Source organism: Schistocerca piceifrons, chromosome 3, assembly GCF_021461385.2.
Source record: "Schistocerca piceifrons isolate TAMUIC-IGC-003096 chromosome 3, iqSchPice1.1, whole genome shotgun sequence".
NCBI lineage: Eukaryota > Metazoa > Arthropoda > Insecta > Orthoptera > Acrididae > Schistocerca > Schistocerca piceifrons.
In genome coordinates this window covers 342,856,624-342,883,495 of record NC_060140.1, presented here as the reverse complement: position 1 = coordinate 342,883,495, position 26,872 = coordinate 342,856,624, and the positions used below count along the sequence as shown (strand labels likewise).

General features: G+C 40.5%; 1 protein-coding gene across 1 annotated transcript in view; it reads right to left on the bottom strand.

Annotated features, from left to right (window-relative positions):
* LOC124788146 (RAB11-binding protein RELCH homolog) overlaps positions 1-26,872 on the bottom strand; it is a 136,004-nt gene that overhangs the window by 32,443 nt on the left and 76,689 nt on the right. Inside the window, exons 15-18 of the mRNA XM_047255292.1 lie at positions 26,424-26,719; positions 21,462-21,525; positions 13,560-13,698; positions 3,438-3,600 (exon numbers count right to left, since the gene is read on the bottom strand). Of these exons, the coding sequence (XP_047111248.1) occupies positions 3,438-3,600; positions 13,560-13,698; positions 21,462-21,525; positions 26,424-26,719 (662 nt within the window). The remainder of the gene's footprint in view (positions 1-3,437; positions 3,601-13,559; positions 13,699-21,461; positions 21,526-26,423; positions 26,720-26,872) is intronic.

The following is a 26,872-nucleotide window of genomic DNA, read 5'->3' as shown; positions in this document are numbered from 1 at the left end:
CGCTTTTGGTTATAAAATGCCTTCCCTAGAGTTAGGTCACAAACATAATGCCTCATTTAAATACGTTACTACAATATAGTTTTTAATTTATGAACAAACAGCAACTAGTCACTGTTTATGAATTTATATTACGTAGTACATGGAATCACCCGTAGCTAAAAGTTATGCACTGGACCCCTAGCATTTTTCGTAGTTCATTTACGATAGATGTACGCAAAATGCATCAAAATACTCGAAGATTTGCCCACTATGTCAATAGATATTATTTCTGACTCTATCTTGCTTTAGATTTTATGACGAAAAGTGCGTTATATATGGCGTAGTGCTTTGGCAACTCACGACCAAATTATCAAGTTTCAACCTAACCTAGACCATGAAAACACTACCGATCAGACAGCTACAACAAACAAGACTTCAGACAGGCATCCAGTATCGCATTAGTCACAATATTTACTTTCGAAGATGTACACTTCACTTTATATGTGTGGTTTTTTCATATAATAAATAAAACTCAACAACTGTTCTATCAAGAGAAGTTGTGAAATCAGATTACAATTAAACACATTCAGTTGCATTTTATAACGATAAAAAACCTGCTAACTCAAATTTTGTGTTGCTTGCAACTCAACTTTTAAAGTTAAAATAAAATGTGGTTCACAAAGAAAAATTTATCTTCTGCTGTATATGGTCTGGAAAATGAAAGATGGATGGAACAGCATCATCTTTCAGCTTTCTGCGATTTACGTAATTTTCAAGGAAACAACTTTCTTCAAAATGATCGGAACATATAAAATGGTATTCTGTCGGTCGGAAATCTTGCCTCCTTACAGCGTGTAACCATTTTTGTAACAGCTGTGGTTTTGAGAAAGGAAACCTGCAAATACATGCACAGACATTATGCTAATACCGTGTTACAAAAACATTTACTAAGCAAGTGCACTGACATACAAAACAACTTAAAATATCCACATACCTGTGAAATGTAATATTGGTTCCTTTCTCGAATTTATTTGTACAATTAATCGCTGCACAACTCTTCACCATTGTACTTCTTTTGATTGGAACGTACAGACAGTAGAATTACGAGTAACAAATACTGTATGTACGCCCCAACAAATATACAACGTTGAATCAGGGTCTTCATAAACAACAGTACTACACAACACATCAGACTACCACCACTATAATGGCGTCCAGCCGAAGGTTCAAATTATCCCGCGACTGCAGCGCCATCAGTGAGTCTAGTTATTTTTTACAAGGTCTTTGTTGCCGCCACTCATACCTCACCTGTCATTCAACATCATCTTTGCCTCTGCACTTCCGCCTCGACTGACATCTCTGCCCAAACTCTTTGTCTTTAAATATGTCTGCTTGTGTCTGTATATGTGTGGATGGATGTGTGTGTGTGTGCGCGAGTGTATACCCGTCCTTTTTTCCCCCTAAGGTAAGTCTTTCCGCTCCCGGGATTGGAATGACTCCTTACCCTCTCCCTTAAAACCCACATCCTTTCGTCTTTCTCTCTCCTTCCCTCTTTCCTGATGAGGCAACAGTTTGTTGCGAAAGCTTAAATTTTGTGTGTATGCATGTGTCTGTTTGTGTTTCTATCGACCTGCCAGCGCTTTCGTATGGTAAGTCACATCATCTTTGTTTTTAGACTATATATGTTGTGTCATTTGTCTGTGTAGGTTAGGAAATCAAATTGTATCTACTAGATTGACTGGTGAGCAGAAAGGAATGATGAACAGGTGAAAGCTGTACACTTTCCGACATCACAAAGGACGGCAGGTAACAATGTTGTCAGGAATGTTGAATTGCACACAACAGCAAGTTGCTATTCTATTGTGCACCTTTACCTGCTACCATTATCAGGCGTGCATGACTATCCTTAACTATTAGAACTTCCTCCCTGCCGGACATAAACTAATACCCGTAGCTGTCTGGAAATTCACTTGCTGGGCTGACATGTATGCCCATGGCCATCTGGATGCTCTAACTGCACAGCATACATGTAAATCCATAGCCACAAAAGGTTTAAGCTAAGAATAATAAATAAACATCATAACTTCAAAAGCAGCAGCTTTCTCCAAACAGCAGCTCTTCTGTTAATTTTACTATGCTATATTAAGCTTGAAACATTCCGAGTAATGTATTTTGCCAATTTATTTATTTTATTTAGCTTATGGCATGTAACACATCATATAGAAAGGACATAAAAATCATAAGACACAGAAATAAAGAGTAGTCACAGTGTGTAACATATAGTTGTAGATATAAAAGTGTTTAAAAATACTGTATATAACAAGTAAAAGTTCACAAACAAACATCCAGATTTGTGACATAGTCTATTGCACTTTCAGTCGCGGTCAGAAACTCATTGGGGTCTCCTGCAAAACGTCTCAGAGGGCAATCTTCCACGATGTGACGAATCGTCTGCCGGTCCGCACCGCAGTCACATCTCAGGGTGGTGATTTTACCCCACCTGTGGAGGCTCTCTGCACATCTTCCGTTATTTGTCCGAATTCGATTCAGGGTCGTTCCAGAGGTTGCCAAAATCCGGGTTGAGAGGATGCATATTTTTTGCCTTTTTTAAAGAGGGGTGTCTGGAGCGCAATCTGTTCATCTCCAGGGCAGGAACATCCTTATGGATTGGCAGTTTCTCGTTGTTCAGCACTTTTCCATACTCGCGTAAGAGAGCATTCTCTCTGCGCAGGTCCGATGGGGGAATGTTGCTCAGTATAGGTAGCCAATGTAAAGGCGTTGGCTTTATTGTTCCTGATATCATCCTCATTGTGTAGTTTAGTTGAGCATCGATCAAGCCTGTGTGTTTACTGTTTAGCCATACCGGTGCGGCATATTCTGCTGTTGTGTAGACAAGTCCCAGAGCCAAAGATCTCAGTACAGCCGTGGAAGAGCCCCACGTGGTCCCACATAGCTTCTGTATGATATTATTTCGAGTTTTAAGTTTTGCGGCTGTATTACTTAGGTGTTCCTTGAATGTTAGGGTTCTGTCAAAGGTGACGCCTAGATATCTGGGGTAATTATTATGGCCACAGATATCTAGGCGTCACCTTTGACAGTGTGATTTTAGCATTCCTGCATTATGTATGTTAAACATCAATTGTAATCACTTTTAAATTGCATTCTTGTTTTTTAAAAAACATGCCAATGGTTAATTATTAATTTAATACCTACCACCTGTTTTGCTATGTTAATGTATGCACTGACTAGTTCATTACCTCTAATAATGCCATTTCATGATGGAATGTACTGAACATGACGAATTTAATGAATGAGTGAAAAGGTAACTAACAGTAGAGAAAGACCCTCTTTCCTACATTTGATGTTGTCTTTCTTAGAATTCACAAGACACAAACTCATTCAGTTCTTATGTATATATGTATTGCTTAACAGTTTATAATAAATACTATGTAACATACCTCAATCCCGGTAATAAAGCTGTACTTATAGCCTGTTTAGACAATGGGCAAGACACTGCAGATGAAAAAGCTTCAATTAGGGCCTTAGCCAAGTCCACACGACGAGTTGCGTTTGACAGTTGCGAAGCAAAAGCTGCGGTTCCAGCTAACTGTGGCAAAATTACTGTAAACACAAAAGAAAAATATCGGTAATTTAGCCGAGTTGAAACCAGTTCTATCAATGGTGAATATAAGAGGTGAGTCAATACATGTTTGAACCATGGCAACAAACAGTCATTGCTTGACAGTTCATGCGCGAGTGTGATTTTAGCATTCCTGCATTATGTATGTTAAACATCAATTGTAATCACTTTTAAATTGCATTTTTGTTTTTTAAAAAACATTCCTTTAATACAGTCCTTATAACTATTCTGATTGTCCAACAAAATTGGTCCATGATTTTATACAGAGAAATTGGAAAATTGCCTGCAGCTGGACAGTTAATAAAGGAGTTGAGTGTCAGACAATTGAGTGTTAGACAAACTTTATTTGTGAATATTTCATGTATTCTAATACATTTATAACTTTTAACTAGGAGAATATCATAATATAGGGGCCTAGTCTGAGATTTGGTGAACGAAATTAAAAGCAACCCTGAAGTAGTGATTCAGGTAATGAGCAACATCAGAACTTTATGCAGATGAAAAATTCAAGATAGAGATTCTGGTGGTAAGTAAAGTATATCAACAGCAAGGCACAATCAATACTTTCATTGTACAACATCATTGGTAATGTTATCATTGATGTTGCCACTAAAGGGAAGTTACTAGATCAGTGTTTCCAAAGAAAGTGCAGTTAATACTCTAGAATTTGAATCGAGAACATCTGCCAATATGAGTAACTTAAAACTAGATACTCTTGTGTTGTGGAGCAACTTGAGTCACTTAATACCGACAAGTCTACTGGTCCAGATTCTACACCTTTCAGAATACACTGATGAAACACTCCATTCTTAGCAATCATACAACCACTCACACAATGAAAGATCAATAACTAAAGGCTGGAAAGCTGCACAGCTCATGTCGGTAAACAAGAAAGGAAATAACAGTAATCTGCTGAATCATACAGCCATAAATTGATGCCGATTCGTAGCATGATTTTGGAACATGTACTGTGTTTGAACATTACGAAATACCTCAAAGAAAATGATTTATTGACACACAATCAGCATAGACTAGGAAATATTCTTGCAAAACACTGCTGGCTCTTTATTCACAAGAAGGAATTAATGTTACTGACAGGGATTTCAAATTGATTCTATATTTCAAGATTTCCAGAAGGCTTTTGACACAGATCCTCACAAGCAGCCTCTGATCAAATTGTGTGCCTATGAAATATTGTTCAGTTGTGCAAATGAATTTGTGACATGGCTGGTGAATAAGAAGTGGTGTCTAGGGGTTTCCCAATAAAGTTTTGTAGGCCCTATGCGATTCTTAATCAATATAAATTATTTAGGCAATAATCCAAGCAACCATCTATGATTCTCTGCATATGTGGCATGCATTTAGTGTCTAATACAGATATCAGAAGATTAAAATGAACTGTCTAAGTCATTTTGCAAGATATCTGTATGTGAAATGTGACAACTGACCCAACAAAATAAAAAAAAGAGTGTCCCCTCCATATGAATATTAAAAGAATCCATTCAACTTTAGGTACATGATCACACAAATTTAAAAGATATTGATTCAAACTAAATACTTCGAAATGCAATTCTGAACAACTTAAACTTGAACATTACATAGAAATTGTTGTGGGGAAGGTGAATCAAAGATTGTGTTTTATTGGCAGAACACTTAGAAGATGCAACAGATCTACCAAAGAGACTGTCCTTCCTCTTCTGGAGTAGTGTTTTGCAGTATGGGATCCTTATCGTCTAGGATTGATGGAGGACACCGAAAAAGTTCAGAGAGGGCAGCTCGTTTTGTAAGGTTGCAAAATAGGGGAGAGGTTTTCATGGATATGACACACGAGTTAGGGCGGCAATACTTAAAACAAAGGTGTTTTTAACTGTAGAGAGATCTTAGAGATCTTTTCTAGAAATTTAAATCACCAATTCTCTCTTCCCAATGCAAAAATATGTTACTGGCACCCACTACATACAGAGAAACCACTATAATATAAAATAAGAGAAATCAAGAGCTTGCACAAAAAGATTTTGTGTTCATTTTTTCCACATGCTTTTCAAGAGTGGAATGGTCAAGAAATAGTCAATGAGGTTCTATGAATCGTCTGCTGAACACTGAAATGTGAATTACAAAATAATGATGTAGATATAGTTGTACACATAGGGGTGTTGTAAATACCAAGCAACCTTCGAAGTGAAATCACAAAATGTCAAAGACATCAGAAACTACAGTGAGTGTGGCATGGATAATCTGCCAGTGTGTCTATGCGGTGCCACCGAGCAGCAGCTGTCCACATTAGGTACCGACAAACCAGATAGTAGTGTGGGCAGCCACACAAAGTAATAGCAATGCTCCAGCTTTGTTTGTTTTGTGAGAAGCAACAGGATTACTAAAAATAAGTAAAAATAGTGAAAAAATGTACTGTCTCATGTAGCAACATGTATCTGAGTCTTGTGTTGGGTTTATCAACAACATAAAAATGAATAAATACTACTGTGAAAGTCAACAGGGTCTATAAATTTTGAAATAATGAACCAGAGTAGGCTCAATGGATAGTTGTGAAATGAAAGTGAACATCATAACTTCAGTACTCGAAGCTTCAGTGAAAATGAATAGTCAATTGGTTGTGATTAAACACAGTATTGAAGACCCAGAAGTTGAACTTATGAGTAGCATCCAGTCATTGGAAAATATTAAGCTGATACTGAAAACAAGCTGAAGTATGAGACCAAATGTAATTCAATGGATTAAATCTGGTTAAATGGCAAAATTAGGGATGATATCAACAAAACAGAGCAAAAGCTAAGAGCTGAATGTTCCATACTGGAAGTAATTAAAGTGTGCAAATATTGCCAGCAACAAGATAATATGATTAAGTATAACAGACTAAATAAAGCAGTTATAAAAGTATATGTCAATACAGGTTAGTATTCTACAGTTTCACAGGTAAAAGATATTTTATCAGTGATTGTGGTAATGGAAGATTTGCATGAAATAGTTAAGAAATTGCAAGGAAGAGATGATAAAATGAAAGTGTTTCCTATTTCATATTATTATGTTATGTTCTGCCATCAAACACCAACACAAAATACAGTTAAAATTACAAGTTATTTATTACGATGTTGTTGCTGGTTATTGTGTTGTCGATAGTATTGATGGTTTTATTTGGAATAATGCTGAAGTGAATTTGAATGAAATTGTTAATTCTGGATATGATAATGATGCAAACAGTGAAGTAATATTGATGATGTAGTTGACTTTTCTGATAATGCTGGACATGTTGAAGTGGTAAAAGTTCAAATCAGGTGTAATAAATGGCGTAGTAAAATTTGAAACTCTGAAATCTAGTGCATTCATATCAAATTTAGGGACGCATTAACGGAAACTGTTACAGAATATCAAGTAGCTTATGAAATTATGGTAATCGAAGATTTGCATGAAATAGTTAAGAAATTGCAAGGAAGAGAGGATAACAAAATGAAAGATGATTTTCTTCACAGAGACAGACATGGTATGCCAAGAATAAGAGGGACTGCCAAAATTTTGCATGCAGCAGACACAAGTGTTTTATTGGAAAACCAAAATCATATTTATGTTGTTCTCTTTGATTTTAACCAAACATATAACATGAAATAAAATAGAATATGCTCAGTGGGTTAGCACCCTTTTCTGCAGACCCCTTCATATGAGGAGAAGCATTGTTATCAGTAGGATAGTTCTCACTATTTAAAAAAAAATACCCTGTATAGTGTGTTTATTTGCATTGTGTTAAATTACAGTGTCCGGAGACTGTTAGACAGGGAGGTGGACAGACGGGGCATCAGGCAGTGGAAAAGGACAGGAGTGGGGAAGGAGAAAGATGGGAGGGTGCATTGGCAGAGGACAGCAAACAATGAGCGTGGGAGGACAATAATAGCAAGGAAATGATAGGACAGAGGGGGGTGGAAACTGTTGGGTGGAGGGGGTTGGGACAGTGCATTACCGCAGGTTGAGGCTGGGATAATTCTGGAAGCAGAGACTGTTTCGTTATCCTGACCTCAACCTACAGTAACCTACTGTCCCTACATTCTCCACTCAACAGTTTCACCCCCTCTGTCCTACCACCTCCTAGTTATTTTCATCCCCCTCCACCGTTCCCCACAGCCTCTCAATGCTGCACCGGTTGCAGTCTTGTCATGCTTCCTACTAGTCTCTGCATGCTCTGCCAGGCAGCACTCTTGTCTCCCCCCAACCCGTAACCTGCTATCCCTTACCCTTCCACCAGTAACCTGCTATCCCTTACCCTTCATTGCCTCCTCCAGATTGCTGCTTCTGTTCTAGCTGCTAGACATGGCGGTCATGTATGCACGAGGTGTGCTTCCTTGTGTGAATGAATGTGTGTGTATATTAAAAACAAAGATTCCATGACTTTCCACACGGGAAAGCGCTGGTAGATAGACACAATAATAATAAAAAAAAATAATAATAAAAAAAAGAAAGAAAGAAAACAAGCACACACACAAAATTTCAAGATTTCGCAACCGCTGCTTCGTCAGGAAAGAAGGAAGGAGAGGGAAAGACGAAAGGATGTGGGTTTTAAGGGAGAGGGTAAGGAGTCATTCCAATCCAGGGAGCGAAAAGACTTACCTTAGGGGGAAAAAAGGACGGGTATACACTCGCGCACGCACACACACGCACACACACACACACACACACACACACACACACACATATCCATCCACACATATCAGACACAAGCAGACATATTTAAAGACAAAGAGTTTGGGCAGAGATGTCAGTCAAGGTGGAAGTGCAGAGGCAAAGATGTTATTGAATGACAGGTGAGGTATGAGTGGTGGCAACTTGAAATTAGCGGAGATTGAGGCCTGGTGGATAACGAGAAGAGAGGATATATTGAAGGGCAAGTTCCCATCTCCGGAGTTCGGATAGGTTGGTGTTGGTGGGAAGTATCCAGATAACCCGGACAGTGTAACACTGTGCCAAGATGTGCTGGCCGTGCACCAAGGCATGTTTAGCCACAGGGTGATCCTCATTACCAACAAACACTGTCTGCCTGTGTCCATTCATGGGAATGGACAGTTTGTTGCTGGTCATTCCCACATAGAAAGCGTCACAGTGTAGGCAGGTCAGTTGGTAAATTATGTGGGTGCTTTCACACGTGGCTCTGCCTTTGATCGTGTACACCTTCCACGTTACAGGACTGGAGTAGGTGGTGGTGGGAGGGTGCATGGTACAGGTTTTACACCGGGGGTGGTTACAAGGGTAGGAGCCAGAGGGTAGGGAAGGTAGTTTGCGGATTTCATAGGGATGAACCAAGAGGTTACGAAGGTTAGGTGGACAGCGGAAAGACACTCTTGGTGGAGTGGGGAGGATTTCATGCAGGGTGGATCTCATTTCGGGGCAGGATTTGAGGAAGTCGTATCCCTGCTGGAGAGCCACATTCAGAGTCTGTGTGTGTGTGTGTGTGTGTGTGTGTGTGTGTGTGTGGGGGGGGGGGGGGGCGCGTATACCCGTCCTTTTTTCCCCCTAAGGTAAGTCTTTCTGCTCCCGGGATTGGAATGACTCCTTACCCTCTCCCTTAAAACCCACTTCCTTTCGTCTTTCCCTCTCCTTCCCTCTTTCTTGATGAGGCAACAGTTTGTTGCGAAAGCTTGAATTTTGTGTGTATGTATGTGTCTGTTTGTGCTTCTATCGACCTGCGAGCGCTTTCGTATGGTAAGTCACATCATCTTTGTTTTTAAATATATTTTTCCCGCGTGGAATGTTTCCCTCTATTATATATATATATATATATATATATATATATATATATATATATATATATATATATATATAAAAACAAAGATGAGGTGACTTACCGAACAAAAACGCTGGCAGGTCGATAGACACACAAACAAACACAAACATACACACAAAATTCAAGCTTTCGCAACAAATTGTTGCCTCATCAGGAAAGAGGGAAGGAGAGGGGAAGACGAAAGGAAGTGGGTTTTAAAGGAGAGGGTAAGGAGTCATTCCAATCCCGGGAGCGGAAAGACTTACCTTAGGGGGAAAAAGGACAGGTATACACTCGCACACACGCACATATCCATCCACACATACAGACACAAGCAGACAGATATATATATATCTTACCAAACAAAAGCGCTGGCAGGTCGATAGACACACAAACAAACACAAACATACACACAAAATTCTAGCTTTCGCAACCAATGGTTGCCTCGTCAGGAAAGAGGGAAGGAGAAGGAAAGACAAAAGGATATGGGTTTTAAGGGAGAGGGTAAGGAGTCATTCCAATCCCGGGAGCGGAAAGACTTACCTTAGGGGGAAAAAAGGACAGGTATACACTCGCACACACACACATATCCATCCACACATACACAGACACAAGCAGACATTTGTAAAGGCAAAGAGTTTGGGCAGAGATGTCAGTCGGGGCGGATGTACAGAGGCAAAGATGAAGTTGAAAGACAGGTGAGGTATGAGCGGCGGCAAAATGAAATTAGAAATTAGCGGAGATTGAGGCCTGGCGGATAGCGAGAAGAAAGGATATGCTGAAGGGCAAGTTCCCATCTCCGGAGTTCTGACAGGTTGGTGTTAGTGGGAAGTATCCAGATAACCCGGACGGTGTAACACTGTGCCAAGATGTGCTGGCCGTGCACCAAGGCATGTTTAGCCACAGGGTGATCCTCATTACCAACAAACACTGTCTGCCTGTGTCCATCCATGCGAATGGACAGTTTGTTGCTGGTCATTCCCACATAGAACGCTTCACAGTGTAGGCAGGTCAGTTGGTAAATCACGTGGGTGCTTTCACACGTGGCTCTGCCTTTGATCGTGTACACCTTCCGGGTTACAGGACTGGAATAGGTGGTGGTGGGAGGGTGCATGGGACAGGTTTTACACCGGGGGCGGTTACAGGGGTAGGAGCCAGAGGGTAGGGAAGGTGGTTTGGGGATTTCATAGGGATGAACTAAGAGGTTGCGAAGGTTAGGTGGACGGCGGAAAGACACTCTTGGTGGAGTGGGGAGGATTTCATGAAGGATGGATCTCATTTCAGGGCAGGATTTGAGGAAGTCGTATCCCTGCTGGAGAGCCACATTCAGAATCTGATCCAGTCCCGGAAAGTATCCTGTCACAAGTGGGGCACTTTTGGGGTTCTTCTGTGGAAGGTTCCGGGTTTTAGGAGATGAGGATGTGGCTCTGGTTATTTGCTTCTGTACCAGGTCGGGAGGGTAGTTACGGGATGCAAAAGCTGTTTTTAGGTTGTTGGTGTAATGGTTCAAGGATTCCGGACTGGAGCAGATTCGTTTGCCACGAAGACCTAGGCTGTAGGGAAGGGACCGTTTGATGTGGAATGGGTGGCAGCTGTCATAATGGAGGTACTGTTGCTTGTTGGTGGGTTTAATGTGGACGGACGTGTGAAGCTGGCCATTGGACAGGTGGAGGTCAACGTCAAGGAAAGTGGCATGGGATTTGGAGTAGGACCAGGTGAATCTGATGGAACCAAAGGAGTTGAGGTTGGAGAGGAAATTCTGGAGTTCTTCTTCACTGTGAGTCCAGATCACGAAAATGTCATCAATAAATCTGTACCAAAATTCGGGTTGGCAGGAATGTTTCCCTCTATTATATATATATATATATATATATATATATATATATATATATATATATATATATATATGTGTCTGCTTGTGTCTGTATGTGTGGATGGATATGTGCGTGTGTGCGAGTGTATACCTGTCCTTTTTCCCCCCTAAGGTAAGTCTTTCCGCTCCCGGGATTGGAATGACTCCTTACCCTCTCCCTTAAAACCCACTTCCTTTCGTCTTCCCCTCTCCTTCCCTCTTTCCTGATGAGGCAACAGTTTGTTGCGAAAGCTTGAATTTTGTGTGTATGTTTGTGTTTGTTTGTGTGTCTATCGACCTGCCAGCGCTTTTGTTCGGTAAGTCACTTCATCTTTGTTTTTATATATATATATGTGTGTGTGTGTGTGTGTGTGTGTGTGTGTGTGTGTGTGTGTGTGTGTGTGTGTGTGTGTGTGTCTGTGTGTGTGTTTTCCTTTTCAGCCAATAGCTAAATATGTACAAGGGGCATTTGAAAAGTCCATGCAAAAATAAAAACTATTTTCAACATAGTCTCCTTTTAGACTTACACACTTCGTCCAACGCTGTTCTAATTTGTTGATCCCCTCCAAATAATAGAAATCATTCAAGTCTGCAAAATAGCTACTAGTTGCTGGCAATCACCACCTTGTTTGAATAAAATCTTTTGTCCCACCAGCCATTTCTTCAAATTGGGGAACAAATAGTAAAATTTTTTCTTTCAAAAATTCAGTCCTGATCACACCACGTATGCTTCAAGAACATAGGTGACCAGTTTCGGTCATATCACATGACCAACATCAGACCCATGGCAACCTTCGAAGATGGTAGGTGGAGCACTCTTCTCAGCTGCTCTGATGTCAACTGTGAATTTTTGAAAGAAAAATTTTTAAAATTTTTGATTACTGCTCCAAAAATGTTTATTAGAACAAATAGTAGTCTGAGAGAGCCAAGTCTGGAGAATACAGGGGATATGAAACTAGTTGGAATCCTATTTCCATTAATTTTGCAACCATAACTGCTGAGGTGTGTGCTGGTGCATTGTCATGGTGGAAAAGGACTTTTTTGCGGTCCAATCAATGGCATTTTCCTTGCAGCTCAGTTTTCAAATGGACCAATAACGATGAATAATATGCACCCGTAATAGTTTTACCCTTTTCCAGATAGTCGATGAGGATTACCCCTTGCAAATCCCAAAAGACAGTAGCCATAACTGTCCGAAGGAATGGTCTTTGCCTTTTTTGGTGCAGATTCTCCCTTGGTAACCCACTGTTTTGATTGTTGTTTGGTCTCAGGAGTATAGTAATGTATCCATGTTTCATCTACAGTGATGAAACAACACTTAAAGTGTTGCGGATTCTTCCTGAACAACTGCAAACCATTCTTGCAACACTTCATAGGATTCCACTTTTGGTCAAGCGTGAGCAATCATCGAACTCATCTTGCAGATAGCTTTCTCATGTCCAAATGTTTATACAAAATATTATCTACCTGTTCATTCGAGATGCCCACAGAACTAGCAATCTCACGCTCCTTAACTCTTCTGTCATCCACCACCATATCATGGATTTTATCGATGTTTTCTGGAGTTGTAACCTCCACAGGGCATCCAGAATGTTCAGCATCACCTGTGCCCATATGGCCATTCCAAAAATTTTGAAACCACTTGTAAACTGTTCTAATCGAAGGTGCAGAGTCACTGTAATGTTTATCAAGCTTCTCTTTAGTCTCCTGAGGAGTTTTGCCTTTCATAAGGTAATATTTAATCACCACACGAAATTCTTTTTCGTCCATTTTTTGATAATCACTCTACTTCCTTGATTCACAAGAATGAGAAACACAAAGAAGTAGACCAATATGGCTCCAACTCGGTGGGTGTTCTTTCCAAATATGCTACTCACTACACATGACCTCAAAACGTGCCAGTGGTGCCATCTCTCGGACTTTTCACAGACTTTTCAAACGCCCCTCGTAACTGTCTTTTCGTTGTGCCTCTCTGCAATGGAATTTGTCACCTTTATGGTGAGTATCAGTGTGTCTTTTTCCTTATATTATTCCAAACTGGAGCTTCCATTACTAAGTTTAAATTACCTTTTATGACCAACAATTATGTTCATCCCCCTTCAGAACTATGAGGTGACCCACACATGCCTCCTTGTTGTACTACATTAAAATGAAAGAAAGATGGAAACAGATATATCACTACAAGGTAATATATGATCCTTGAACACATTTAGAATATTATAGAAATTTTATCTTGCATGAAAAGCAGCTAAAGGAAATTTATCCCCTTCTAAATGCATCATCAAATCTACTACTTGACTGTATGTATTCTGAATATAACACTTTACCATCATCTCGAAATGCTGGTTCACATGCAGTAACAATGGAGCCCATTGTTTTTACAAGCTGTATCAGTGAACTGTGATTATCTCTTGTTCCTGCATCTGCCATTATACTCTGAAGCTGGAGATATACCTTGGCATGGATCTGGAAAAAAAGAAAAATATACAGTATATGTACATGTATTGTTACCATTCAAGAAAAAATGGTTAAAAAGCTCCCCACACCTGTGGCTTATGAATAAAAGATATCTTGTACAGCAAGTACAGGAAACAAGATGATGATCAAACAAAGAAGGACCGAAGATCACTATGAAGACTTCATCCACAGATAAAAATACTCTGATGAGCTGAGAGTAAATTTGACATAACATAATTGTCATATGCTCTGTGTACACTTAGTATTAGTATGTTTGCTTGTAAAAGTCCTGTGTCATATACTGATATTCAAGACATGCTCAACACATTATTTAAGTAATGACAAATGTAGTGTGGTGGCTTATCTGTGAAGATGGTCCATGACTGAGACTGGTTAATACTTGGGGGTTAAAATAAAAGCAGCTGATGGTCAAAAATGTGTTTTATACATTACTTGATGACTGCTAATAGCCACCTTCCAAAAATGTTTAAAACAAAATAAAAGTAAAATAGTGCAAATCACTAAGTCGTACAACCAATTGTTGAGTTATACTTGGGGCCATTGAAGACAATGCCTGGTGGTCAGGAAAAAAAAAAAAACCAGTAAAAATGGTCTGGGTTTTGGTAAATCAGATAGGGCCTTTTCAACACTAATCTTTCAATGAGTATGAAATGGAAAATTTACAATCACCTTGTATTAGCAGTTTTGACTTGGCAGTGATCCATGGACTTCTCAAGCAAAAACTGTCTACAAACTTTGGGCTGCTTAGGATGCATTAGAGAGACGTATGCTGAGAATTACTATGAGATATAGGAAAACAAACAAATGTAACGTATTGGAGTGAGGTAATGGTAACAAAAATTTAATGGAAGTGGGCAGGAAAGCACTCAGGTAAAGGGATAGTAGACAGAAATGCAACTACTTTGCTGTATTCCAAGAGATGAGAAAAGACAGAGTTGATAAACTATTGGAAAGGTGGTAAAAGCATGCAGGAAAGATGGGGTTACATATAGCAGCAGGTTTCATAAAAATAAAGATGACACTTTAATTTAGTAGAGGATGTTAAAGGGCTGATGACTGCAACATTATTACTAGCACATACAATAATGTATGTCTAATATTCAACTTCTACATGTTTTAAGTAGATTAATATGATCAGAATAGGTATATATTGTTAATTCTTTTCTTTTGAAAATGCTTGGTGTAATGGTCTAAAATATTTTAGCAATTCATTTTATATACATCTACACATTTATGAAAAGTGTAGTATTAATTTTTAAATGAAATGCATTTGTAATGTATGACTTATTCTATACGCCTGAGCAGTACTTCACTTTGAATACGTGCAACAAAGATTGAATCTCAGGATATCAGTTCTTGTGTAGATTAATTATACCATATTTTTCCTTTTCTGATATATTCCTCATTCAGAATGATCTCCACACCATGCATCCATGAACACAATGTAATCCATTCTAATCTAATCGAACTTATAATCACAGAAGATTTTGAATTGCTTAAGTGTGACTGACAGTTCAAGATATTGCCTACACTTCTGCAGGAAAACTTTGCATTATCACCTTTTACTGTCTACATCTACATTTACATTAGGTTTTGTGTAGATCTGTATTGTGCAAGTCACATTTCTGCGTGATGCAGACTGTATTTGTCTGTTCCATTCCCAAATGGTGCATGGGATGAACAGCTATTGGTAAGCCTCCATAAGAGCTCCAATTTCTCTTATTTTCTGGTTATGGTCATTTCCTGAGATGCATGAGGGAAAAGGTAATATAACCCTTCCTGAAACATTCTGAAATTTCAACAGTAAACCTCTCCGAGATACACAACAGCTTCCTCGAATTTGCCAACACAATTTATTGAGCACTAGTGCATATGCTTACTAAACAAACCTTTGATAAGGCATATCGCTCTTCATTAGATCTCTCTCTCTCTCTCTCTCTCTCTCTCTCTCTCTCTCTCTCTCTCTCTCTCTCTCTCTCTCTCTTTTCCAGTAATAAAATCTAATAAAAGTCCCGAAACAGCCAGAACACTCAAGAATTTGTCGCAAGACTAGGGTTGCAATTCCTTGTGACAGATAGAATGGCCACCAGACGGCATTAGTGTTGTTCATGTTTACTGTTGTTATCAGGCCTGGTAGATTACATTAGGGGCATGAACAGCTCAGATGTTGAGTGAATGGTGTGAAAGACAAGGAGATGCCATATACTCAAGTGGGATGGCAATTATCAGCACCAGATGTAGTTTGAAAGGAGTGTCATTGAGGGTATCCACTTGACTGGATAGTCAAATTGTGCAATATCTCGTTCAGTCATGACATGGCCCAATGTTGGAATGCATGGGAACGTGAAGGTAGGCATAGTCATCATCAAGGTTCTGATCAAAAACACCTGACCATCACAAGGGAGGATCACCATACAGTGCACAGAGCACATTGCAATCATGTCACATCCGCACCTGTCATCGGAAAATAACTAATGGACTCCCTGTAACCTTCTGTGTAATTCTGCACCACTGCTTGGAGACTAGTAGCAGCTGAACTAGGGAATTACCATCCCATACATACGCTGCCGTTAACACCACAACACAAATGGCTGTGTTTAGAGTGGTGCCATGTTCAGGATGCTACGATTACTGAGAAACGGTGATGCATTCTGTTCGGTGACAAATCATGGCTCTGCACTACCCCAGATGACCATCATCAATGAGCATGGTGGCAACCTGGGGAAGGGTCTCCGGTGTTACTCTTGGTGTCAGTCTGGGGAGCCATCGGGTATGACTGCAGGTCATGGCTTGTAGAGACTGAGGGCACTCTGATGGCACAATGGTGTGTTACAGACAACATGTTTACTCACAGATTCTCTCTCGTGCAACAGTATCATGCAGCCATTTTTCCACACATGACATGTGTTTCTATGAACTACCTGAGTGTTGTCGAAGTACTCTCGAGTTGTATTCAACATATGTGGGACAAAGTAACATTCTGACAAACTTTTTGCAACATTGTGAAATTTTGAACAATAAATCTCTCCAAGAGCCCTAACACCTCTCTTGCATTTGTCAATGGGATTTATTGACTACCTCTGTTAAGCTCTCGGCTTACTAACAAACCCATAACAACACAAGCCATTCTTCATTGTATCTTGTCTATCTCTTCTATTAATCAAACCTGATCAAGGTCCCTGGCTCACAAACAAATTGGCACCCTTCAACCCAAACTAAGCCTCCAGCTATGCTACAGACCACTCTGTCAACACAACCTATACTTAAAAAATATACACAAAAAATATTTTCAGTGTTCTGTGCTCTTTCTTTTTTCAAATTAAGATGTCTTGTGCCACAACATCATTACATTATGAAGTGAAGCTGACATCCAGCAAGTTCAGTTGATGCAATATCCCCTCCAGTGCAAATTCGTTTGCACCGATGAGCCGTTGTAGTTGATTTTCTATTCCACTGTCACTCAGCTTAATATCTGTAATTTCAGCATCCCAGTGAGACTTGAAAGGAGGGACCATGTCTTCTGCAGTAAAACAATTATGTGAGACCAAATTCAATATTTTGGCCTTTCGTCATCATCTATGTGGGCTCTAGGTGACTGAATAGATGGGTTCGATCCACTTCCTTACTCTACAGTAGACTAAAGCTTCTAATGAGTTTTGGTCAGATTGACTGACAAAATATCACTTTTGAATTCAATGAGCTTTCTCACATTGTTCTTCTTATGCTCATTTTGGCTTCAGACAGTTTTTGTTGCTAAAATGTTATTAATTCACTTACATCTGTGGAACAGCTCTCTTTGCTTTCATGTTAACTTCATAACACAATATAACAGGCTGTTCTGATACAACACTGAACAATTGCATGTTGTATACTGTACCTGATAGATGGCCTTATTTTCTCACAAAGGCTACAGCCCAGCTGTCTGACTGCTCATGCATGATGAGTTTGCCCACGGACAGGCTTTCAAGCTTGGACATCCTATAATAAAACTATGGCTGATCTTTACCAGCTGCTCATCACATACAAGTGTAATACACATCATACAGTGTTTTTGGTTTATCTATTTGTGCTTCACATCATCATTACCAGAGATAAATATCTGATGTTGACTGTTCAGATACTCTGCAATTTGTTTCCTGTCACTCTTTCTAAACAAAAATATTTTCTTATCTTTCTTAGCACTGTTTGTAACACCTGCAGCCACTGATACTATGACTGCCTTATGGTCACTGAATTGCCCCTCTATGTTAACTCTTTCAAAAAGTTCATTTCTGTTACTTATAACAAGTTCTAAGATGTTGTCTTCATGTCAGTTCTTTAACAGCTCTAAACCTGCAATTTACTAAAAGCACATCAACATTTTCTCTTACTGATCTGTAATGAAGCCATAAAAGAGAAAAACTTTTCTACTACCTATGTAGATTCTTCCTTTGTTTAGCACATGTCTGACCTACTGAAGGAAGACATGCAGTTCTCCTCCTGATAACAGTGGTTGAGAAATATGTATACACGTTCATCACAGAATCATCACAGCTTCTGATTTATAACTACTTCACAGGTCCAACTAAAAGGCTCAAACTGAGGGCAGAATGGTGGAAACTGTGGACCCTACTTCACCCTGTCAACAAGGCTTTCTCTCTTCAATTAGTTCAACAAACCATCTACAGGAACCAAGGATGGCCACAGCACTCAGGCAACAAGCATCATTTGTACAGACACGAGTTGCAATTTTCGGCAGGTTGCACCCAGTGTGACACACAACAGCCTTCTTTCCCAACCTGTGTGACAATTTTCTGAGTGGCTCCATTAACCATCTAACACAGGAGCTCCCTATGACCAACGCATCTACTCTCTGTGCTTGTCTGGACATCATAGTAAAAAGATGAGACATCCCAGCACCTTGTACCTGTTGCTAAGGTGTAAGGGGGCAACCTTGTGGCCAGTCCCCATATTTGACTTCCACTCAGACAGGTATCCACACTATGTGCCCCTTATCCTCAAGTGATAAAGTGGTCAATGTTGTGTATCAGAAAATACAAAGCCATTGGGGTTTCCAGGGGATTTCAGTTGGATCAAAGATGATACAGCTTTTGACACTGGTGCTCTTCACCACAACAGCAGGCTGATGGATGTCAACCATGGTCAACAAAACTTTTTTGGCTGTATCTGCCCAGAAATCAATCCACCTTAAGTCCACACCAAACAAGCACAGTACCTTTCAATTTTCTCCTACATAAATCAAACAATGGAAACTCCAGGTAGGAATATCAACAATGTAGTAAAAGAAAGATTGCTACTTACTGTAAAGAAGACACGTCAGGTCGCAGACAGGCAAAATTAAAAGATACGCGGGTCGGAACGCAACATCACGTGGGATACAAGCAGCAATCTGGAGGGGGCGGAGAAGGGGAAGGGACAGCAATGTGTGGGTGGGGGGAGACATGAATACTGTCTGGTGGACTGTGCAGGGATGAGACTGGCAACACACACAGTGTAAGGATGTTGTGGGTCAGGGAGGCAAGAAAAAAAGGAGCAAAAAAGGAGCAAAAAAGGAGAGGAGCAGGAGAATGTGGCATAGATGGTAGGACAAAGGGAATGGAAACTGTTGGGGGGAGAGTATGGGGACAGTATGTTACCATAGGTTGAGTCTGGGATAATTGAAGGAGCAGAGTATTTGTCGTAAGGATAACTCCCATCTATACAGTTCAGAAAAGCTGATGGTGAAGGGAAAGATCTAGATGGCTCAGGTAGTGAAGCAGCCACTGAAATCAAGTGTGTTATATTCAGCTGCATGTTGTGCTCTGCCCAACAACCTCCTGACGCTGCGCATGTTGCCAGTCTAGTCTCTGCACAGTCCACCACACAGTGCTCATCTCTGTACCCACTCATACACTGCTGTTCCTTCCCATTCCCCACCCCCTCCAGATTGCTGGTTGCACATCCCATGCCCATGTGATGCTGCATTCCGGTCTGAGATGCTGGAGTTGGTAGCGTGTGTGTGTGTGTGTGTGTGTGTGTGTTTTACTGATGAAGGCTGCAACCAAAAGAATTGTGCCTGTCTACAACTTGACACATCTTCTTTATGGTAAGTAGCATCTGTCTTTTTCCTACATTGTTCATACTCCTCCTACATAAAACTACATAAAATTACAAAAAAATGTACTAACCTAAGTAGTCGCCTCCTAATTGAGTAACAATAAGTAGACAACAGCAAGAGCTCCAAATATCGACTGGGATGTTTTAAGTGGCATAAACTTATAAAATGAAAACACACAAAATAAAAAACAAGAGAAATAAAATATAGCTCTGGTTCTTTTAACCAGAACTGGAGGCATTATTTAAAAAAAAAAAACACACACACACACAAAAACGGAGGGGGGGCCGAGAGAGTATATAATAATGTACACAACTGCCACTCAACACAGACAAATACACACTTTCACTTCTTTAAGGAAGAATGGTAAATCCTGTGTACAAAGTATATACTATGGATGTTGCTGCATGTGACTGCTCTCTCCTCCTAGCTCTACCGACTATTTTCGGTACAATGTAACTGGATGGATAAAAAGTCAACTCACCAAGCGGTAGCAGGAGACTGCACATATTAAGGTATTTAAATTTGCGAGCTTTCGGAGCCAGTGGCTCCTTCCTCCGACAGAAGGGTTGAAAGGGAAGGAAGAGAGGTGAAGGAAAATTATTGGTGAGGTTTAGGAAATGGGAAAGTTCAGAAAAGTCACCCAGAAACCCAGGTCAGGGGAGACTCACTGGATGGGATGAGAAGGAAATACTGTTATTTTTGTTGACTATTTACAATGTTATGTAGAACATTAACAAAACTGAAAGTCAATAAGGGGACTATAGTGCTTAGGGTAGCAAGAAACTACTTTATGTCATCAGTACACATGATTTTAACTCTTGAAAAGTATACAAACATGTGTCCATTAGTCTTAAATCAAATTCTCTCTCTTCGCCTACAACTCCAGTGAAAAGTTCTTCTAGCATGTGTGGGTTTTGATGCAATTTTTTCTATAGTTATGCTCTTATTTCTACACTTGAAAATTGTTTTCCAATTTTCATTTATATTCCCTTTGGACTGGTGGAGTAACAAACAAAATTATATTGATAATTTATTAACACATTCACACTTCTCTGTGACATACCACCCCCCCCCCCCCCCCAAAAAAAATGAATACATCATCTTTAACATTATATCAGGTTTTCTCCAAATGGTGATATTTTTACTGTGTTCACTTTCTGTAGGTTTTATTTGTAGGTGAGCTTTGGTGACAGTTTTATTTTGCTTACTGTGTATTAGCATTTTTAACGCACTCAGAAATTCTCATGCTGCTCTCTCCCTACCTACATGAAAATTCAATGGCAAGTCTTGTTTGCTGTGTTTACCTGGGATCCCGCAAATAATGCTGAGCATTAAGTAATGGTGACACTCAGGTGAACACTTAAGTACTCAGAGGTACAAACAGGTTATGGTCTATTTTAACAAATTTATTAATGTAAATTGAATTTCTACAGTGCCCACAAATATTTCTACGATAAACCAAAGAAGTTATGCTCAATTGAAATGTATTTTTTTTTAATACGTTTATCATCTGGCAACATACATCTGAATTACATATAAATGTGATAGCATGTGGTGCTGACTGCTTGGCCAGTTTTCTCTAAAGGGCTATGGAAGGGACTTCGGCTTTTAAGAACATAATACACTTTTATTACTGCTTATAGTACGGACTTACCTCCTTAATTGCTATACTGGTTATAACTTTTCCACAAGCCGGAATAGTAGCAGTCCTGACTCCCCTAAAAATAGATTTACAGATGAATTACAATGAATTTTCTTGAATATGTTATAATCCACAAAAATTTGGTAGTACTATGATGTAACTGAACATGACATCTAGAAAGAAACACGTTACAAGAAAGGAATCTGCTGACTTTTTTAAGGAGACCAAGTATTTCTTCAAAGAAGAGTTTCAATGTGGCTTGCAGCAAATCATAGTGACACTGTGGCATGGTAAACCAATTGTAAGCAGTTTAAAATGCATGCAAGAATCAAATTTGTCTCATGTTTAATTTTCAACAACAGTCCCTCTCTACCATAAAATAACAACGTGTTACAAGTATTAAAAGTACAATGCACATCTCATTTTTGAACAGTACAGCTCAGTACTACACTGGCAGCTGAACATCTAGCTAATGAAAGGTTAAACAAAGAATGTTGAGTCATACGTTATACTTTTCTTAATAATTCCTTTAACTTTCTTTTTGTTTAAATATTGAATGCTGACGAAGAAAAATTTGCTTGTTTTCATACCCTACTTCATCATCTCACTCAGAAACATGTTGTCTGTGAGAGCTACAGGGATGTGGTGGGGACAGGCCAGGGCTGCTAGGTGCAGCCTTGGGAGGCTTTCCTGGAGGGGGGAAGGAGGGGGGAGGGGATAGAAGGAATGCGTAGTGCTGGAGTGGGAGTAGGAAAAGGGATAGGTAGGTGGATTACACAAGCTAATGAAAGGTGAGGCCCAGAGGTTATCAGAAGAAAGGATAGAAGCATTCAGAAAAGTTAGTGTTGATAGGAAGACTCCAGATGGCACAAGCTCTGAAGCCGTCACTGAAGTGAAGCACACTGTGTTGGGAAGCATTTTCAGTAAATGGGTGGTCAAGCCACCAGTTGGCCACAGTTTGGCAGTGACCACTCATGTGGACAGGCAGGACATTAGATATAATGCCACATAGAAAGCAGCACATTGGTTGCAGATTAGTTGGTAGATCACATGTCTGCTCTCACAGGTGGCCCTGCCTTTGATGGGGTAGAACAATGGTCGGCAAACTCATTTGGCAGAAAAGCCAACTATCAACAGCCCAAAGATTTAAATACCTTTAGAGGGACAATTCTTTAAAAAAAATTAAGCTATGTGGGTAGTTAGATAATTTTTTACTTAATTAAGGCATTTATAAGCTGGCCTTTGCTAAAAACATCCTCAATATGAATACAGTACATTGGCTCAGGTCAACCCCTTTGAACTGTTGCATCAACACTCTTCTTATATACTTGTTTCGTCTCTCTCTCCTTTCCTTCATACTGTCTCTATGTCCAAACCATCTCAAAATAGCTTTTTAATAATCAACACTACATCTTCTTTCATTCCACAATGCTCCCTAACATTAACTTAATAAACTGTATTTATATTTGTAAGTCTTAGTTAAAACTGAGACGGGCTGAACAAAACCTATTATAGTACATAAAAACAGTATTCTATATTGATAGAAATTAAGTCATGACAATGACTGGGCTACCAAAAAGTAAGATGAACAATAATTTTGCATCTCTTTTGGGTAAATCAGGTTCTCAGTAATAAGACAACTTCTCAGTTTACTCTTGAAAACTTTATGCTTGAAAGTGACAGTTCGCATGAGTAAAAGGATAGAAGAGCAAACCCTATCTTTGTTTCAGAGCTCTTGCTTAAAGATAAAGACAAATCACCTAAGTATGTAAAAATGGAAATAAGAAATTCAGTCATATCTAGGAAAAATACTATATGTAACTGCACAAGCTTATATTTCTTTGTCATTTAGATCATCTGTTTCACGTACTTCCGACTGAGAATTAATATAAAATTTCTTTCAAACTGTTTGTTAGTTCATTAAAACATAAATTTCTTCTTCTTTCACCAAATTGAACGCTTTTTCCCACACATCATGAGAAACTGTTTCACACATTGCAATGGAATAGATACCCCAACTACTTCATTTTCTGATTAAAACTGTGTGCCCGACCAAGACTCCAACTCGGGACCTTTGCCTTTCGCGGGCAAGTGCTCTACCATCTGAGCTACCGAAGCACGACTCACGCCCGGTACTCACAGCTTTACTTCTGCCAGTATCTCGTCTCCTACCTTCCAAACTTTACAGAAGCTCTCCTGTGAACCATGCAGAACTAGCACTCCTGAAAGAAAGGATACTGCGGAGACATGCCTTAGCCACAGCCTGGGGGACGTTTCCAGAATGAGATTTTCACTCTGCAGCAGAGTGTGTGCTGATATGAAACTTCCTGGCAGATTAAAACTGTGCGCCCGACCAAGACTCGAACTCGGGACCTTTGCCTTTCGCGGGCAAGTGCTCTACCATCTGAGCTACCGAAGCACGACTCACGCCCGGTACTCACAGTCATGCTTCGGTAGCTCTGATGGTAGAGCACTTGCCCGCGAAAGGCAAAGGTCCCAAGTTCGAGTCTCGGTCGGGCACAAAGTTTTAATCTGCCAGGAAGTTTCATATCAGTGCACACTCTGCTGAAGAGTGCAAATCTCATTCTACTTCATTTTCTGTCATTTTTGTCACACTAAAAATCTCACATGCACAGTCCGTCCCCCTCCCTCCCCCCACTCCAATCGACTCACACTTTTGTAGATACTGTCACAAGCAGTCATCTACACCCCTGTTTAATGCCACTTTTTCAAAATAGACTCATTCAGCTCAAAAACCAACTGCTGTCTATGGACCATGAAGGTTCATTTGCACTGTCTATTTTGTGGAAGAGCCACACTCAAGGGATCAAAGAGCTGCTTGTGGCTCCCAAGCCATGACTTGCCAACCACTGGGTTCGATGCCTGCGGAAGAACTGGAGTAAGTGGTAGTTGGACGATGTATGAGACAGGTCTTGCAGCTAGGTCTATTGCAGGGATATGAGCCACGCAAAGGACTGGGTGGTTACTGAGTCACAGGAAGAGTGCTCCTTTATGGCTGGAAAATGGGTATGTTGGAGGGAGGAGGTGACTGGAGAGACGCACTCTATCCACATTCCTCCAGAACATCCATAGCTTCTGTCCCATTTGCTTCACCTGGTAATCCTCAACCCAATAAGCCACCCTCATTGATGATGAGCTCCACCTCAAGAATGCTACTTCTGTACCATCGATGATACCTCCTCCTATTCCACATCAAGAACTCCCTCCCACACAGCTTAGCCACCTATCGTTGTTGCATCCATAGTGATGAGCAGTCCATCTCCAAACATGCAAAGGGTCTCACAGAGGCCTTCACAGACCAAAATTATCCTCCCTGTCGTGTCCCCAAACAGATCTCCCATGCCTTGTCTCTCCAGTCACCTAACACCTCCCACATAGCCATTTTCTGGGTAGAAAGGCGTACTCCTCTCCTGACATAGTAGCATCCAGGACCAGAACAAGGGAATCACATTCTCTACCAAAGTTTTGATTAACTTGCATTGTGCCCTGAAATAAGGAAAATCCTCCTCACCCCTTCCACAGCAGTATTCCACCATCCACCGAATCTATGCAATATCCTTGTCCATGCCTACTTCATCGTTGCTCCCACCCCATTGCCTCAAGACCCATATCCCTCAAGAGATCTAGATGCAAGACCTGTTGCATACATCCTCACATTGCCATCTGCACCACTCCTGTCACAGGCATCTTCTAATCCATCACAGGCAGAGCCACCTGCAAAAGCACCCAAGTGATCTACCAACTAAGCAGCAGATATGGTGTCGCTTACTTTATGGGCATCAAGACTAACAAGCTGTCTGTCTAGACGAATGACCATCGCCAAACTGTGGCCAAGAGATAGCTGGACCGCCCAGTTGCTGAACATGTCCAACATGATATACTTCACTTCAGTAACTGGTTCACACCCTCCACCAACACCAGCTTTTTTTGAAATGCACAGATGGTAACTCTCCCTACAACATACCCCTCATTCATGTATTCCCTTATCTCAACCTTCGGTGGTTCTTGTCCTTCACCTATCTATCCCCTTCCCCTGTTCCCACTCCAGCACTACTCACGCCTTCTATCCTGCCGATGCACTTACTCGTCTTTCCTCCTCCTCTCCTTCCCCTCATTCTCCTCCCCACTTCATCCCCTTTCCCAAGCACAGCATCCCGAGACTATACCTAGCGGCCCTATCCTACCTTCCTCACTGCCACAGGCAGCACAGCACCTTCCCCCATCCTTGCCTGTTATCTCCCCCCTCCCCTCCCTGCCCCATGTTGCCTCCTTACCCCCACAACCCAACACAGCAAATTACTGCTCACATCAGACGAAGTCACAGCCAGCCAAACCCCAGTGCCCAAGAGACAGTGGCCCTGTGTGTGTGTGTGTGTGTGTGTGTGTGTGTGTGTGTGTGTTTTGTACTTGTGTGAATGTGTATATGTTTTCTACTTCAGAAAAAGGACTCTATCTGAAAGTTTAAACAGTTAGATTTTTTTTCCATCATGCCTGTATGTGATTCAGTGTGTCCGTTACGTGGTGAGTAGATCTTGTTATCTGTTTATGAAGTTTTTCCATATTTAAGACTTGAAATAATTAATTCGGTCTTCATCTTCAGTAAGCTCTGTTAACAAAATTTAAAGCAGAAAGATGAACACACATTTTTAAAATTACCTTGTGGTATCCATCACCAAATGTTCAGTAACTGTGATACAGTTCACACATACGCTTTGTGAGATCAGTGGATTACTCTAGAGGCACTTTACATACTGTTTTATTATGCGGGTGCTCATGATGTAGGCAAAATATCAAATCAACAAAGTGGTAGAAAAGGCCTTTCAATCACAATGTACAAGATTTACAAGCCCTACATCACTATCTCACACTATAAAATTGTGGTGGCAATATTTTACAATAAATTAGCAAAACTTTTGTACAGAATTGCGAAGCAATGTCAGTCCACTGACTTACAAATCTTGGTCATTTCCCAGCGTCACAAGGGCTGGCACAACACGTGCAGCCACCAGCTTCTCGCCAATGGCTGGCACAGTTACTGCAAACAGTGCAGCAGCTGCACGTCTTACTGCAGCTCTAGGGTGTACAACTGCCTCCCATAGAGCTCCCAGAACATCATCACGGCAGTGACCCCCATCTCCACCGACACCCACGCATAGCAGATGCACACTCATTTCCAGACATGTTAAGGGAGCTCCACATGTTGGCAGGGCACATACAAACCGCTGCAGCACTTTTGCCAGATCTTCATCCTGAACATTTTTAACAGAATGAGATTGTAGATCATTCAACAGTGATGAGAGAGAACTCAGTTTATCTGAAACTATGAAATTCTCAATGGCATTTGATGATAATTTCTACACAATAGCTAAGAAAGCAGTGAAAACAATATAATACTGCATAGC